The sequence below is a fragment of the Myotis nattereri genome (assembly GCF_964212035.1).
Source record: "Myotis nattereri genome assembly, chromosome: 16".
Taxonomy (NCBI): Eukaryota; Metazoa; Chordata; class Mammalia; order Chiroptera; family Vespertilionidae; genus Myotis; species Myotis nattereri.
In genome coordinates, this window is record NC_138091.1 from 23412562 (window position 1) to 23427466 (window position 14905).

The window sequence follows — 14905 nt, forward strand, 5'->3', positions numbered from 1 at the left end:
CTCCTTCCTTTACTGCACTGTCCTGGGGTGAGGGGATGGGGATAAAAGTACTGGAATGTGATTGAGAGCATCTTACTGCTTTAGAGGTTTGGGGGCTGTGGCAGAGATGTTTATCATTCACTGAATATCCTTGTGCTCTTCACGTTTCCCGTCTCCTACAGTCCATGTGACTAGTTCTGGTCAAGGGGCTATGGACAGAACTAATGGTGTCACTCTGGGCAAAGCAAAGCAAAATGGGTGAATGTTCTTTAGGTGTTTTCTTCCCCTGACAAGGCAACAATGGAGAGATACTGGAGCAGAACAGAGCTACCTGCTCACATGAAAGTGAGAAATAGTCCCTTGTATAAGCCACTAGATTTTAGGGTTAACCTGCTACTGCAACATAAGTTAGCCTATCCTGACTAATGCATGTGTTTTCATTATAATAAAAATTCAGGAGAAAATTTCATCTAGTTTAATGAAAGAATGCTTAATTTCAGGGGCAAGTTTATAATAACCTCAGGGACCCTGAGTCATATAAAATGCTGAATAACCTGCAATAAAATTACGTTTTCTCCTTTGGATACACATATCTATTGATAACATATCTTTTAAAAGTAGGGCCTAGTAGTGCAAGCCAGAAAAATTAATTTGTCTCATTTTATTACAAAATTATACTTAATTTGCCTGGCTGGTGTGGCTCAGTGGTTGAACATCGAACTATAAACCAGGAGGTCACGGTTCGATTCCTGGTCAGCACACATGCCCAGATTGAGGGCTTGATCCCCAGTGGGGGACATGCAGGAGGCAGCTGATCAATGATTCTCTCTCATCATTGATGTTTCTATCTCTCCCTCTCCCTTCCTCTATAAAATCAATAAAAATTTTTAAATTATACTTAATCTCATGCCAGTGACTATAGAAAACAAAATCTATATATTAATCACAAATTCCTTAACACTCATGTAATCTTTTCTCAAGAGCCTCTCTCTGCAATAGCAAAGTTGTTATATAACAAACAACTTACATCATGGGTAGTTTCCGTTTACCTAGTACTGGAAAATCTGGAGGATACTACCGAGAATTCCCCTAAACCCGAGTTTTCAGAGAATTGTGTAGATATTAAGAAAATAATTGGAGACCTGGTGTCCCTCCCAGTAGATTCCTCCAGTGAAGTGTGGCTGCAGAAACTAATGAATTATTTGTCTTTATTTCTGTGAAGGCTCTTATAGCAACAATAGTGTCAGCTTCTATTTAAATAGTTATTAACAGCAATCTCTTACATTCTGATGGTACCTTATAGTTTATGAAGCATTTTACACAAATCGTGTTTGGTCTTCACAGACATTTTGTGAGATACATAGTGCTGTCATTTAGGATTTGCAACTGGAGATACTAAAGTCCAAGATCACACAGCTAGTAAGATGAGTCACTCCTCTCCTCACCCTGCCTTTTGGCTCTAAGTAAGCACTACAACTGCTCTCAGTTTTGTGCAAGACAGTCATTCAGCACTTTTTCCTCATGGGTGATCACTATATGCCAGAAAGAATGGAGACCAAAGATGATAAATTAAACTAAGCACACACAACTGTTAGGAATTGCCAAAATGAAGTTCTCCGAGTTACCTGATGTATAGTGACATCACATAACAATAGTTATGCTCCTATAAGCACTTACATTGCACTGTCCTAAACACTTGAAATATATTATAACTCAATCCTCATAACAATCACAAAACAAGGGTTCATTTTTATTATATCCATTTTACCAGAGAAGAAAACTGAAGCACAGAGAATTTAAATCATGTGTCCTGAGTCACACAGCTCGTCGGTGCTGAACCAGGATTTAGACCAAGGCAGTATGGCTCCTGGGTCCTTGACCTGTAGGCAAATTACCCCTTACATTAATAACTAACTTATATAATACATCCTATATGACAGGAACAAACATATAGACTCACTTAATCAGTGATATATTTAACATTTGAATTCAAATGGAAAGTAGATACAGAAAGATAGGGAGGAAAGGGAAAATGGGTTAAAAAGGGATGGTGGGGGGTGGTGAGGAGGGAGGGAGGGAGAGAGAGAGAGAGAGAGAGAGAGAGAGAGAGAGAGAGAGAGAACAACTTAGAAGTGCCTGCGGATTAGTGATGTTGAGCAAATTTTCACACATCTATTGGCCATCTGTATGTCTTATTTTGACAAGTGTCTATTTAGGTATACTGCCCACTTTTTAATTGGGTTGTTTTTTCTGGTGTTATCTGAGCTCTTTATAAATTTTGGGTAATAGCCCCTTATCAGATGTCTCATTGGCAAATACCTTCTCCCATTCAGTAGGTTGTCTTTTCATTTTGTTGATGGTTTTCTTTGCTGCACAAAAACTTTTTAGTTTGATGTAGTCCCATTTGTTTATTTTTCTTTTGTTTCCTTTACCTGAGGAGTTACATCAGAAAAAATATTTCTAAGAGAAATGTCAGACATTTTACTGCCTATGTTTTCTTCTAGCATTTTTATGGTTTCGAGTCTTACATTTAAGTCTTTAGGCCATTTTGGGTTTATTCTTATGGTGTAAGAAGGTGATCTAGTTTCATTTTTTGTATATAATTTCATTCATATGTGGAATCTAAAGAACACAATAAACAAACAAATGAGAAACAGACTCATAGAAACAGAACAGACTGACAGTTGTCAGAGGGAAGGGGGACTGGTGGGCTGGGTGAAAAAAGTTAAGGGATTAGAAAGTACAAAATTTTGCCTGACTTTGGAACCTAATCCTTGAGTAGGCCACAACCCACTTATGTCATTGAACATGATCAGCGCTGAAGGGAGTAGCTGGAGTTGTAGTTTGTAACACAACTCTGCTGTGTATAGGCAACACTGCTCATGAAAAAGAGGTTAGCTACCAGGCAGGTGTACATGAAGCTACCGGATGTACGAACAGTTGGTTATGAAAAATGGGCCTCACACTCTGGCTTGGCCACTAATGAGCTGCTCACCACAAGGATATCACACGATCTTTCAGAGAGTCCAACCTGAGGCACTAGTCCAGAAGATAATCTCTAAGATCCCCTGAGCCCTCATATTATATGATTGCTATTGAAATAACTTTAACGACAATGAGACAACTCTCAGGAGGCCTTCCTACCTCCCTGTGTGTCATTCTGCAAACTGTATGTTCCTTCTGCAACAGATTCTCGCCTCAAACAGGTCACGTTTTTACTTCATTTGTCATTTGTAGGTTTTATAAAGCAGCTCAAGGGCATCATTTAAAACATTCCACCAAAAAGGATATAAAGTTTATTATCAAGGAAGAATCATAGCCTTGGATTTCTGAATTTTATAGTTATAGTACTCATAAAAGTGTTTAATAGCAAACTTGGCTCATTTGGAAATGACCAGTCGGAAGGACTTTGCTCCGAGATGTGGATTAGATTTGTTTTTAAGAAAATATTTCATGTGTTATTAACAAGATTCTGCTAAAGATTTCTACACAGACTCTTTTGATCATTCTAAATATAGGCTCAATGCATTTTATGATTCCAAAATGCTATTCATCATCTAATTAAGACTTCTGTTATTGAACCCTATTTGTCACATTGAGTGGTCATCGTGATTTTCTACCTGTCAGACAATTAAAACGGGCCAATGTGAAAACTTGACAGCTGTGTATGCATGTGCCTAAGAAAAGCTTCCTGATTATGTTCCATTTGTCAAAGCCTACACTAAAAGCATCCGTAAGCCTAAACCATCCAGTGGAAAATCTATAAATGTTTGCTTTGTTGTAAGTTGAAAAATAAAATACAACCACACTTAGCAATTTGTAAATCTGCTGGTTTACCTTTTAGACTGGCATGCCTAAAGTACTTAAGTTTCCAAATGCTTAAATTTATATCTTTTGATCCTTAGACTTAGGGAACTCAGATGCGTAGTCTTTGGAATCAGGTACCTGGATATATATCCGAACTCTACCATTTTTCTAGCTGTGTGATGATGTGCAAGTTTCCTAACCTCTGTTTCTGCATTTCCTCATCTGTAAGATGGGGATAGTAATAGAATCCACCTTCTGATTTAGGGTTATTGTGAAGAATAAATGAGTTAAAATTTGTACATTGTAAGACCTGTGGCACAGTAAACACTCAATAAATTTTAGCTATTATAACTAGAATCCCGCTTTTCAGAAGAAGAAATTACGACTCATGTTAAATGTCTGTCTATGCCTATAAAAATATAGATAATGTGTAAATTAGGTATTAAATTAAGTTAGACTTAAAACCAGGTCTAATAGCCTTCAAAATTTGGCCTCTTTTCTTAATTGCATGCTGCCTTTCTTATTTAATATAAGAAATCAGGTTTTCTAGTTGGAGGCTTTTAAGGAACAAAATTTTCTCCCCTTCCTCCCAAGTCCTTAAAAGAGAGACCATTGTTTTCATCTATTTTCATGCTATCTTTTTTTTTTTTCATTTACTCTGTGAATATGTTTATTGTTTTTTTTTTAAATCTTCACCTAAGGATATGCTTATTGATTTTTTTAAAGAGAGAAAGAGAGAGAGAAAAAAAAAACCCACATCAATATGAGAGCCTTTCTCCCATATGTGCCCCAACCAGGGATGGAATCTGCAACCTAGGTATGTGCCCTGACCAGGAATTGAACCCATGACCTTTCCGTGTAAGGGACAATGCTCCAACCAACTGAGCCACACCGGCCAAGGAAAATGGGTTTGGTTTCACTTCTATTTGATGAATCATTCTTCTCAGAACAAGGAAGAAAAACAAGGGGAAAAAAGTTGAAAGCAAAACTGGAAATCTGATAAGAAAATATAACAAAGGGTATACATTGGAAAAGGTGGATTTGAGTCACCAACTCCTGCATGTTAACTTTATTTCTGAGATTTTTATACTTCTCAAGAAAAGTATCTGAAAAGAGGACAAGAATGCCATATATATATATATATATATATATATATATATATATATATATGCCTAAGTGACCCTCAGACCGTCTGACTGTTCGACTGGTAGCTATGACATGCACTGACCACCAGGGGGCAGATGCTCAATGCACAGGCATTGAAACATGGAACAGACTGATGAATCTCAGAGGGAAGAGGGGAGGGGGAGGGCAAGAAGAGATTAACCAAAGATCTTATATGCATACTAGAGGCCCGGTGCATGGATTTGTGCACCAGTGGGGTCCCTCGGCCTGGCCTGCGGAGATCGGACCAAAACCAGCTCTCCGATATCCCCTGAGAGGTCCTGGATTGTGAGAGGGCACAGGCTGAGGGATCCTACCGGTGCACGAATCCATGCACCGGGCCTCTAGTAATTATTATATTTAAATATTTGCCTCAGATACTAAAGATCATAGTTCATTTTTTTTAATATATATTTTATTGATTTTTTACAGAGAGGAAGGGAGAGAGATAGAGAGTTAGAAACATCGATGAGAGAGAAACATCGATCAGCTGCCTCCTGCACATCTCCTACTGGGGATGTGCCCGCAACCCAGGTACATGCCCTTAACCGGAATCGAACCTGGGACCTTTCAGTCCGCAAGCCGATGCTCTATCCACTGAGCCAAACTGGTTTCGGCCATAGTTCATTTTTTAAACACAAAGCGTTTTTAAAAACCTATGGGTTTGTTCTTTGCAGCTTTAAGCAAAGCCAATCTAAGCATTCCTAAAAGGAAACCACGGCTTTTGGTCTCCAGTGGTATTTAATTATTATTTTCTCAAAGGTCAAATTCCTCCTCTTCATCTCTATCATTTTCTCTTCCATTTGGCCTTCTTTTCCTTTTACCTTTATTTCAACATATCCCTAATTCTACAAAATTTAGGTTTTGGTGATGATAGGTGCAAAGAGCAGCATTTCAGAGTAGTCCAACCAGGACCTCCTTGTGGCTAGATTCTTACAGCATTCTACCCGGGCCTTATTTTGTTGTTCACAGGGACCTTCCTTTCTTCCTGGAAAGAAAAATGGAGGCAGTTTCCTTGCATGTTTCAGAATAAGATCTGAACCCCTCAGTGGGCACAGCTAGCTTTCTATGTTCGGCCCCTGCCCTCACCTGCACTCTTTAGTTCCCAAATAGAGACTTGCTGCTTTAGGATCTTTGCATAAGCCAGTACCTCCAACTAGACTACCTTTCCTCAGTTACTATCACCTAACCAAGTCCCAGTTGTCCCAAACTCAGATGATCTGTCATCTCTTCCAAGAAGCTTCCCCTAAAGCTCCCAGTCTGACTCAGCTCCACCGCACACCATGCAAATCTCTACCAGAGCATAATGGTTAGGGTTAGGGTGATTTACCTCCAAAATAGATGCCATATTCGTCCACTTCTTTTCAACTCCACTGCTGCCTTCTTGATCCAGATCACAATCGCCTTTTGCCTGGATAAATTATAGTTTCCTAACACGTCTCTTGCTTATATTCTTGTCTCTCTTCAGTTCATCATTTGCACTGCAGCCAGAGTGATCTATTTAAGAAAAAGTATTTCATGTATTAAAAAATAGATAATGTATAAATTAGGTATAACGAATAAAATAAATGCCCATATAACCATCATTGCTTAAGAAATAGAATATTGCCAATATCTTAGCAGCTGACTGTGTCTCTTTCCCAAAGACAAGCACTATCTTGACTATGATGTTTAATATGCTTGTTTTTTTAAATTTCTTTCGCCAAATATATATATATACATATATATATATACATATATACATTATTTAATTCTCCTTGTTTTCGAACTTTGAAAAAAATGACTGCATGCCATTTGCTTTTTGCTCTCAACATTATGTCTCTGAGTTTCATCCATGTTGATTTCCACTTCTGTGTACGATTCCATTGTGTGAATATGTCACAATTCATGCAAATTCTCGTTGATAAACTCTTGGATCTTTTTCAAGGTTGTGTGCAATCACCAACAATGCTAAAGTAAACAGTCTTGACTCCGACTCCGACTGCACGTCTACAAAAGTTGCTCTAGGTCAGGGCTTGCTCCCATCCTGAGGCCCTTGTACTTGCTTTCCTCTCCGCTTGCAACTTTATCCTACAGATCCTCACGTGGCCTGCTCTTTACGACCATTCAGGCTCAGCCCGAAAGGTCACTTCCTCAGAGGAGCTTTTCATACCACTTCTACCCCTGGCCAGTCACTAATACATTATGCTGTTTTACTTTTTTTATACCACTATTCAATTTATTTGCATTTATTGGTTTGTGATCTGTCCGCACTAGCATGGAAGCACCAGGAGGGCAGGAACCTTGCCTGGCTTTCCTGTGTATTTCTATAGCTAATACAGTACCTCACACATGATAAGTGCTTACTGAATACTTATTGCACTAATCAAAAATGGTGATTAATTAATTTTATTTATTTATTTGTTCATTTATTTATTTTTAAAATATATTTTTATTGACTTCAGAGAGGAAGAGAGAGAGAGAAACATCAATGATGAGAGAGAACCATTGATCGGCTGCATCTTGCACCCCCCCCCCCGACTGGGGATTAGGCCTGCAACCCCGGCATGTGCCCAGACCAGGAATCCAACAGTGACCTCCTGGTTCATAGGTTGACGCTCAACCACTGAGCCATGCCGGCCGGGCTAATTTTATTTTTTAAGGTCAGGGACCAATGTGTTATTCATTTTTGTATTTCGAATGCCTAGTATAGTTGCTGCCAAATAGATGTTCAATAAGCAGTTGAATAAATGAATAAGAGAGCAAAAGATAAATAAAATATTTGGGGAAAAAATATAGTGCCAACCTATTGCCTTTATGAGCAACATCACTTGAAGAAGATTCTCTCCCATTCTTCTCACTGCCTATGGTAGGATTTTGTGGATATAGTAATATCCTCATGAATCAAGAATGCATACCCTTCAAAGAGCTTCATAATCTGTCTATAAACCTTTTCAAACTGGTTTCTCACTTCCTATATGTTCTCTTCTCCCTACCATTTACTCTACACTCTTGCCATACCAAATTCTTTTAAAAAAAATATTTTTATTGATTTCAATGAGGAAGGGAGAGGGAGAAGAGAGATAGAAACATGGATGATGAGAAAGAATCATTGATTGGCAGGCTCTTGCATGCTCCCTACTGGGAATTGAGCCTGCAACTCAAGCATGTGCCCTTGACTGGAATCGAACCTGGGACCCTTCAGTCCACAGGCCAACACTCTATCCACTGAGCCAAACCAGCTATAGCACCACACCAAATTCTAGTGCAGTTTAATTTTATGCAAGGTATACATTCCTGAAACCTTCACACAAAATTAAAAACATCCATAATTCAAGACTACTTAGCAAAAGTATTTAGAAAGAATACTTAGTGATAAATGTAAATTTATTGAAGGGAAGATATTATTTTACCAGCTAAAATGGCTCCGCCATGTGGCAACAGCATAAACAGTTTCGAATTCACTGAGCTACCAGCAGCTTTGAAAGTATGCAGTTCCTGCAAATGCTAAACACTGTGAAGGCTTTGATTCTTATTGCTTCCAATTTTATGCCTATGGTAAGGTGTTATTAATAGTTTATAATGATTTCAAATTTGCATAATTCAAATAAATACTCCAAAGCTTGACTAGACTTTCTCATTGTTCCTGAGTCATACGCAAGCCCATTCATGCCTCTTTGACTACATGTCCCGTTTCCTCTGTCTGGCATGCTCCATGAATTGCTAGCACCTAGAATAGTGAATGGCAACAGTGAATGGTGAAATATCAGGAGGCTTTTAATGTCATATCTCAAGATAGGAATAATCATTGCTGGTATAACAATGTCATTCTAGAACATTGAGAAAAATATTTTTTAAACCCAGACACAATTGACAATGAATGTCAAACACGTTGACACTCTTACAATCTAGATCTGAAGTTCTGGGAGCGGAGGGAGACAAGGGCTGGGTTAAACCCACATGGATTGTAGGAACGGCAGGGAAGGTAGGAGAAGTCCTGAAGCTGCCAGTTACCAGTGCTCAGGTGGCTGTGCGCCACATTCTAGAGGAAAATTATAGTGAAGGGATAGAAGCTTCTTTGGGCCCAGCAAGTGCCAGGATTCAGTCTCTGAAAGCATGAGCTGAGTCAGCCCCTGCTGGCTTCGCGCATCCCAGGGAGACAGGAATGACAGGGTTATGCGTAGGAGTGGGAGTGAAAGGAGAGAAGTAGTCCTCCCAAACTCCACCTAAGTCTCCCTATATCAGGGTTCCGAGAAAGTCAAGTAACCACAGACAATAAATGTAAATGAGTTTAGCAAGCCAGATATAAAGACAATGATGTGGGCCCTGTTGACCTGTTTTTTTCCAAAAGCCCTGGGCCTGTTGTGGCCCCTCAAGGAATGAGTGGCCACGCTGAGGCCAACCTGATATTCTGAGGGGATCCTAACCTGTGTTATGTTGTTAGTTTTTTTTTCACTTTTGATGGAGAAATGACTATCATGAAGAAACAAAAATATTTTCGAGAGAAGTCAGCAACCCAGATTGGTATACAAAACTTCCTAATTCTAAATATTGGCTCAAAAATTTTAAAACACGTCGCAGGCCAAATAATACATTTAGGTGCTGAATTTGGCTCAGCAGGACACCAGCATGTGACCTGAAATGTACTATCAGGTCTGGTGAAATATCAGGAGGCTTTCTGACCAAAGCAAATCTCAGAGTTGATTGGGGCAGCACTTAAATATGAATAAGTTTCATAGAATTACAGAATATTTGTGTTAGAGTCTAGTCCAGACTTCCACCCAACAGAAAAATCTGGTCTTTTCCATTAAAGTGGAAGCAGTTGGCCAACACATGTCAAAGATTGGCCGAGAGCGAAGGAGGGAGGTCACAGGATGAAGAACATGCCTTGAGATCGGCCCTGTTTGCTTTAACGGGAGGCAGCCCCGTGGAAGCAGTAGGCAGAGGGCACATCTGAAACCGCAGGTGATGCCACTTCATAGGATTTATGAATATTTCCTTTTCTTTTTTTTTTTCCTTTCAAATTTTTTTTATTTGTTGATTTTAGAGAGAAAGAGAGGAAGGGAGAGAGAGAAAACAAAACCAAATATTGATTTGTTGTTCCACGTACTTATGCATTCATTGGTTGCTTCTTGTATGTGCTCCGACCCAGGATCAAAGCCACAACCTTGGCATATCAGGATGATGATCTCCAGTGGTCCACAAACTGCGGCTCGAGAGCCACATGTGGCTCTTTGGCCCTTTGAGTGTGGTTTTTCCACAAAATACCACGTGCGGGCGCGCACGTACAGTGCGATTGAAACTTCGTGGCCCATGCGCAGAAGTCTGTATTTTGTGAAGGAGCCACACTCATGGGGCCAAAGAGCCGCATGTGGCTCGCGAGCCGCAGTTTGCCGACCACTGCTCTAACCAACTGAGCTACCTGGCCAGGGCCAAGATTTTATTTTTTTATTATTGTGGATTTCATACTAGAATTCTGTTTCCGGTAGCTTTGTTCCATGAGGTGTCATGGGGCCCAACAATATCTTTCCTGAATGGAGTTGGAGCAACAATTTTCAACCTTTTTCACCTCATTGCACACATAAACGAATTACTAAAAGTCTGCAGCACACCAATATATATATATATATATATATTTTTGCCAATCTGACCAAAAGTACATATAATTTTGATTCATTCACACCGAATGACTATTGTATCGGCTGCTGTCATTTTTCAGTTTGACAATGGAAGGGAAAAGAGGTCAGTGCTCCTGACTAAATAGTCAGGTATTGCATGCTTTAACAGTCTTGCGGCACATGGGTTGAAAATCGCTGAGCTAGAGGGATAGATCCTAAGAATTCTATTTTTGGAAAAATGTCTTTCTGGGTGGGTCATTTGGGGTGGATCTACTAGGAAACCAGTTTGGGTTTGTTTTTTTTTCTCCACCTCTTCTCTGTGCAGACCTGGGGTTGAGCGCGTGGGTGTGAGTTGCTGGGTGGAAAGCTGGTATGAAGGGTACCACCCTCACCATGAGGGCAGAGCAGGAGAACTGGCAAGGTGATGATGATAGGCATCTCTGGTAATGGGGTGAGGAAATGGAATCATTGTCATGCAAAGGGCAGCAGTGGCTGTAAAACTGGTCTCCTCCGCCTTCCCCAGAGATCCCATCCCTCTCACCTGTCCTGGTTTCTGCTTTTCATCCTCTAGGTCAGTGGTCGGCAAGCTGCGGCCCCTTGCGTGTGGCTCTCCCACAAAAGACCACGTGCGGGCGTGCACGTACCGTGCGACTGAAACTTCGTGGCCACACTCAAGGGGCCTAAGAGCCGCAGGTGGCTCGCGAGCCGCAGTTTGCCGACCCCTGCTCTAGGTAGACACAAGTTTTCCTCTTCTCCCCAGAGAGTTTTCCTGGCATTCCTTCCCTCTCAACTTACTGTGGTGTGACTTCTGCCCACCCTCCCTTCCACTGAAGCTACCCCCTCTACAGTCACCGCTCACCCAGTTTGCCAACCTCAGTCTTACTTTTCAGTCCCGTTCACCGTCCCCTCCTTGCCTTCCTGAGATTCCAGGACACAATTCTCCACACCAGCTGGGCCCGGTCTTTAAACGTTACTGTTTCCAGTCTGGCCAGTGTTGCTCAGTGGTTGAACATCATCCCATACACCAGGAGGTCACCGGTTGGCTTTCCAGTCAGGGCACATGCCCAAGTTGCTGTCTCGACACCCAATGGGGGCATGCAGGAGGATGTTTCTCATGGATGTTTCTATCTCCCTCTCCCTGAAATCAACAAAAACATTAAAAAAAAAATGCTTCTGTTTCCAGAACGAATGTTACTACTCCCAGATGGAATGTTTGTAAGAAGTAGTAAAAGGCACACCATATCCGGGGCCAGGGGCCATAGCTTGGCAGGAAGAGCTTGAGCTGGACTTCAGGCCCCATTCACCCCAACTCAGCCTGACACCCTTGTGCCATGAACACCCCATACAGCTGCATGCTGCCACCCAGGGTGCTATTCTTGGTCCTCATCTCTGTTTTGCTTTACTCTCTTTCCCTCTGAAAATTTGTTGCTTTCATTATTCCAAGACCTTTGTGTCCCACTTAATCTCTAGACATCTTTTTTTTTTCTTCTGTTTTGTTGTTAATCCTCACACGAGGATATTTTTCCCATTGGTTTTCAGAGAGAGTGGAAGGATGGGGGGATGTGGAGAGAGAGAGAGGAGAGAGCAAGAGAGAGAGAAACATCAGCGTAAGAGAGACACATCGATTGGTTGCCTCCCCCACATGCCCCGACCAGGGCCAGGGACCAAACCTGCAATCCAGGTATGTGTCCTTGACTGGGAATAGGACCCACAACTGTTTGGGTCTGTGGGCCGATGCTCTAACCACTGAGCAACGCTGGCCTGGGCTCTAGACGTCTTTAAATTGGCCTTCTGGACTTCTCTTCCTGGGTGTCCTGTGAGAACTCCAAGCTTGCTAAGGCCCAAACTGAATTCATTTCTGCTCATTCACATACTCCCTAACATCTATTTTTCTGTACTCCCTCTCTTGGTGGATGATATCACCATCGATCCTTATATTCAACTGAAAACTTCCAGATTATCGGTGCCTCCTCCCTTTCCACAGTTTAAGGCTTTTGTCATCCCCCAAAGGGGCTACTAGAATAGCCTTCTACCCCGTTTCCCTCTCTCCAGAATCTCTCCCCTCCAAACCAGCCTCCCACTGCCGTGAGGTTTCTTTCATAGAACTAAGCATAGTCTCCTCTGTTTAAAAACTTAGTTTGGCTTCTAATTAACCACAGACTAAAGTCCAGGTGCTCAGGCATAGCATATAAAACCCTTCCTATCCTGACCCAAACCTAGCTTTCTAGTCCTACACCTTACCCCTACTCTCCACACCTTCCTTGCTCTTAACCACATCAAACTATGATTCAGTTTCTTGAGCATGATTTCACCATGCGCTTTAATTCCTCTGTGCCTTTGCTGTTGCCTTGCACACCTTGCTTCTGTTGTTTGCCTTGTAAAAGCCCATCCACTCTTTAAGATTATGCTTACTTGTCATTTTTTTTTAAAGGCACCTCTGATCCTAATTAAGAGCTCTCTGTATCTACAGCACTACTGGCATGCTAGTCCTGGTTGTCTAAAGTTACTCTGCATCTTTCTCATTACATTGTGAGTTTCTTAAAGGCAAGATTAAGCTTTGTGAGTCTCTGTTTCATCCGCAGCTTGCCCAGTGTCTGGTATATCGCAGATATTGAATAAAATGTTATGAACTGAATTGGGCAAAATGCTTGAACATCATTTTGTGAAACGACTGATGATTTCTTTCAGCATAATTTTCAGCCTGTTCCTTTTCTTCAAACATCGGAAGCATCTCAGAATAAGACAGTCAATTGGCCCTGTTGGAGGTATTTGCTATGACACATCCCCAAACTTTAGCCAGGTCTCCCTAGGGATATGGAGACTGTGATTTCTCAAATGACTGGTTGGTGTCCGAGTGTGGATTTTTCCATATATTAAAGTTCCTTAGAACCGGTGATGATTTTCAAAGTAGGATCTAGAGATTCTAGGCTCCACAGAAGACTCTCCCTGTTCTGAGAAGAAGAGACGGGGTTTTCAATGATAAGGAAGATGTATTTGCTTTATCACCTGTGGGTCCCCTCCCATCATCTGGCTAAGGGTTGAGATTTCAGAGCACAAGAACAACACCAAAGGACTTCACAATCTCAAAACCTGGGAAAACAGCTGCGCTCTTTGGGGCTGGGGTCTGGGCGGGGGCTCGTTTGCAGGTTTTGTACAGCATCTGGCAAAACGGCCTAGATGCTTAAGACTGACCTCCGTTATTCCCTTTACTTAAACCCCACAGTACACGCTGGTCTCGGCAGCAGACACCAACTCCATGGGGCCAGAATGAACAGTTGTTTTAAAACGAGCAGGTGCATCTTTGCAGAACGGTGCCAGCAGCTTCTGCGAGGGTGGGAACGAGCAACTTCTCCTCCATACAAGCACTGGGTTCTGACTAGAATGCAAGCAACACGTTGCCATTGAAAACGCAGCGACGGGTCAGCCAAGGACGCTCTCTGCACAGGAAGAGCCTTGGGCCCTGGCCGGGTCGCGGAGCATCCTCCACAGGCCAAGGTTGCGGTTCCCTTGCATTGGATTGGGGTCGGGGCCCAGACAAGAAGCGTCCAATGAATGCACAACTAAGTGGGACAAGTCTATGTTTCTCTCTCTAAAATCAATCAATAAAAAATACTCTGTTTAAAAGAGCCTTTGGATACACTGTGCTTCATGTGCGGCCCCCGCGCCGCCCTCCGCCCCTCCGGGCGCTGCAAAGGCTGCACGGCGTCCCTCCCCCAGCGCCGGAGCGTTCGGGCTGCGGGCCAGCCAGGGACTCCGCTGGGAGCGGCCGGTCCCCACAGGGCGCCCCGGGGCCGGGAAGCGGGATCGCAGCGGCCGAGGATGCGGGCGCCGCCCGGGGACCGTGGGCATCGGAGGGCGGCCGGGGAGGGGCGGGCCTCGGGAGCCGCCGGGCGGGGACACGGCCGCCCCGAGCGCGTCAGCCGCCGCCCCCGCAGCCCTCCCCGGAGCCGCCAGCCTCCCGCTGACTCAGCAACGCGAGGGAGGGAGGTTTGTCCCTCCGCGGACCCCGTTTCTCCCGGGCCCCAGCCCTCCGCCGCCGCCGAGCCCATTTCCTCTTTCCGGCGCTCGGGGTGCGAGGGCAGGTGGGGACTCCGAGGCCGCGATCGCCGTGCAGCCCGGGCGCTCGCCTGAGGACCCCCGATCTACGGTTCCCTACCGGGCAGCGCGGGCGCCATGAGCAGCGCGGGTGAGCCCCCCCCACCCCCCCGCCTCCGCGCCCAGCCGGCCGGGGTCCTGCCCCGCTGCTCCGCCGCGTCCCAGGGGCCGGGCGGCGGGCAGGGCTGGGGCTGGGATCGGAGGAGCCAGGGTGCCGGAGTCCCCGATCAGCCCCCTTCCGCCCCAGTTTGGGGTGATAATCC

General features: G+C 43.4%; 1 protein-coding gene across 2 annotated transcripts in view; it reads left to right on the plus strand.

The window, feature by feature from the left end:
* Positions 1-14451: 14451 nt before the first annotated feature.
* Positions 14452-14905, plus strand: part of BLMH (bleomycin hydrolase) — a 41454-nt gene continuing 41000 nt past the window's right edge. The window contains exon 1 of one of the 2 annotated variants that reach the window (XM_081109034.1): positions 14452-14733. In XM_081109034.1, coding sequence (XP_080965160.1) covers positions 14721-14733 — 13 coding nt within the window. In that variant the 5' untranslated portion in view covers positions 14452-14720. The remainder of the gene's footprint in view (positions 14734-14905) is intronic. The other variant, XM_081109035.1, reaches the window with a different exon arrangement.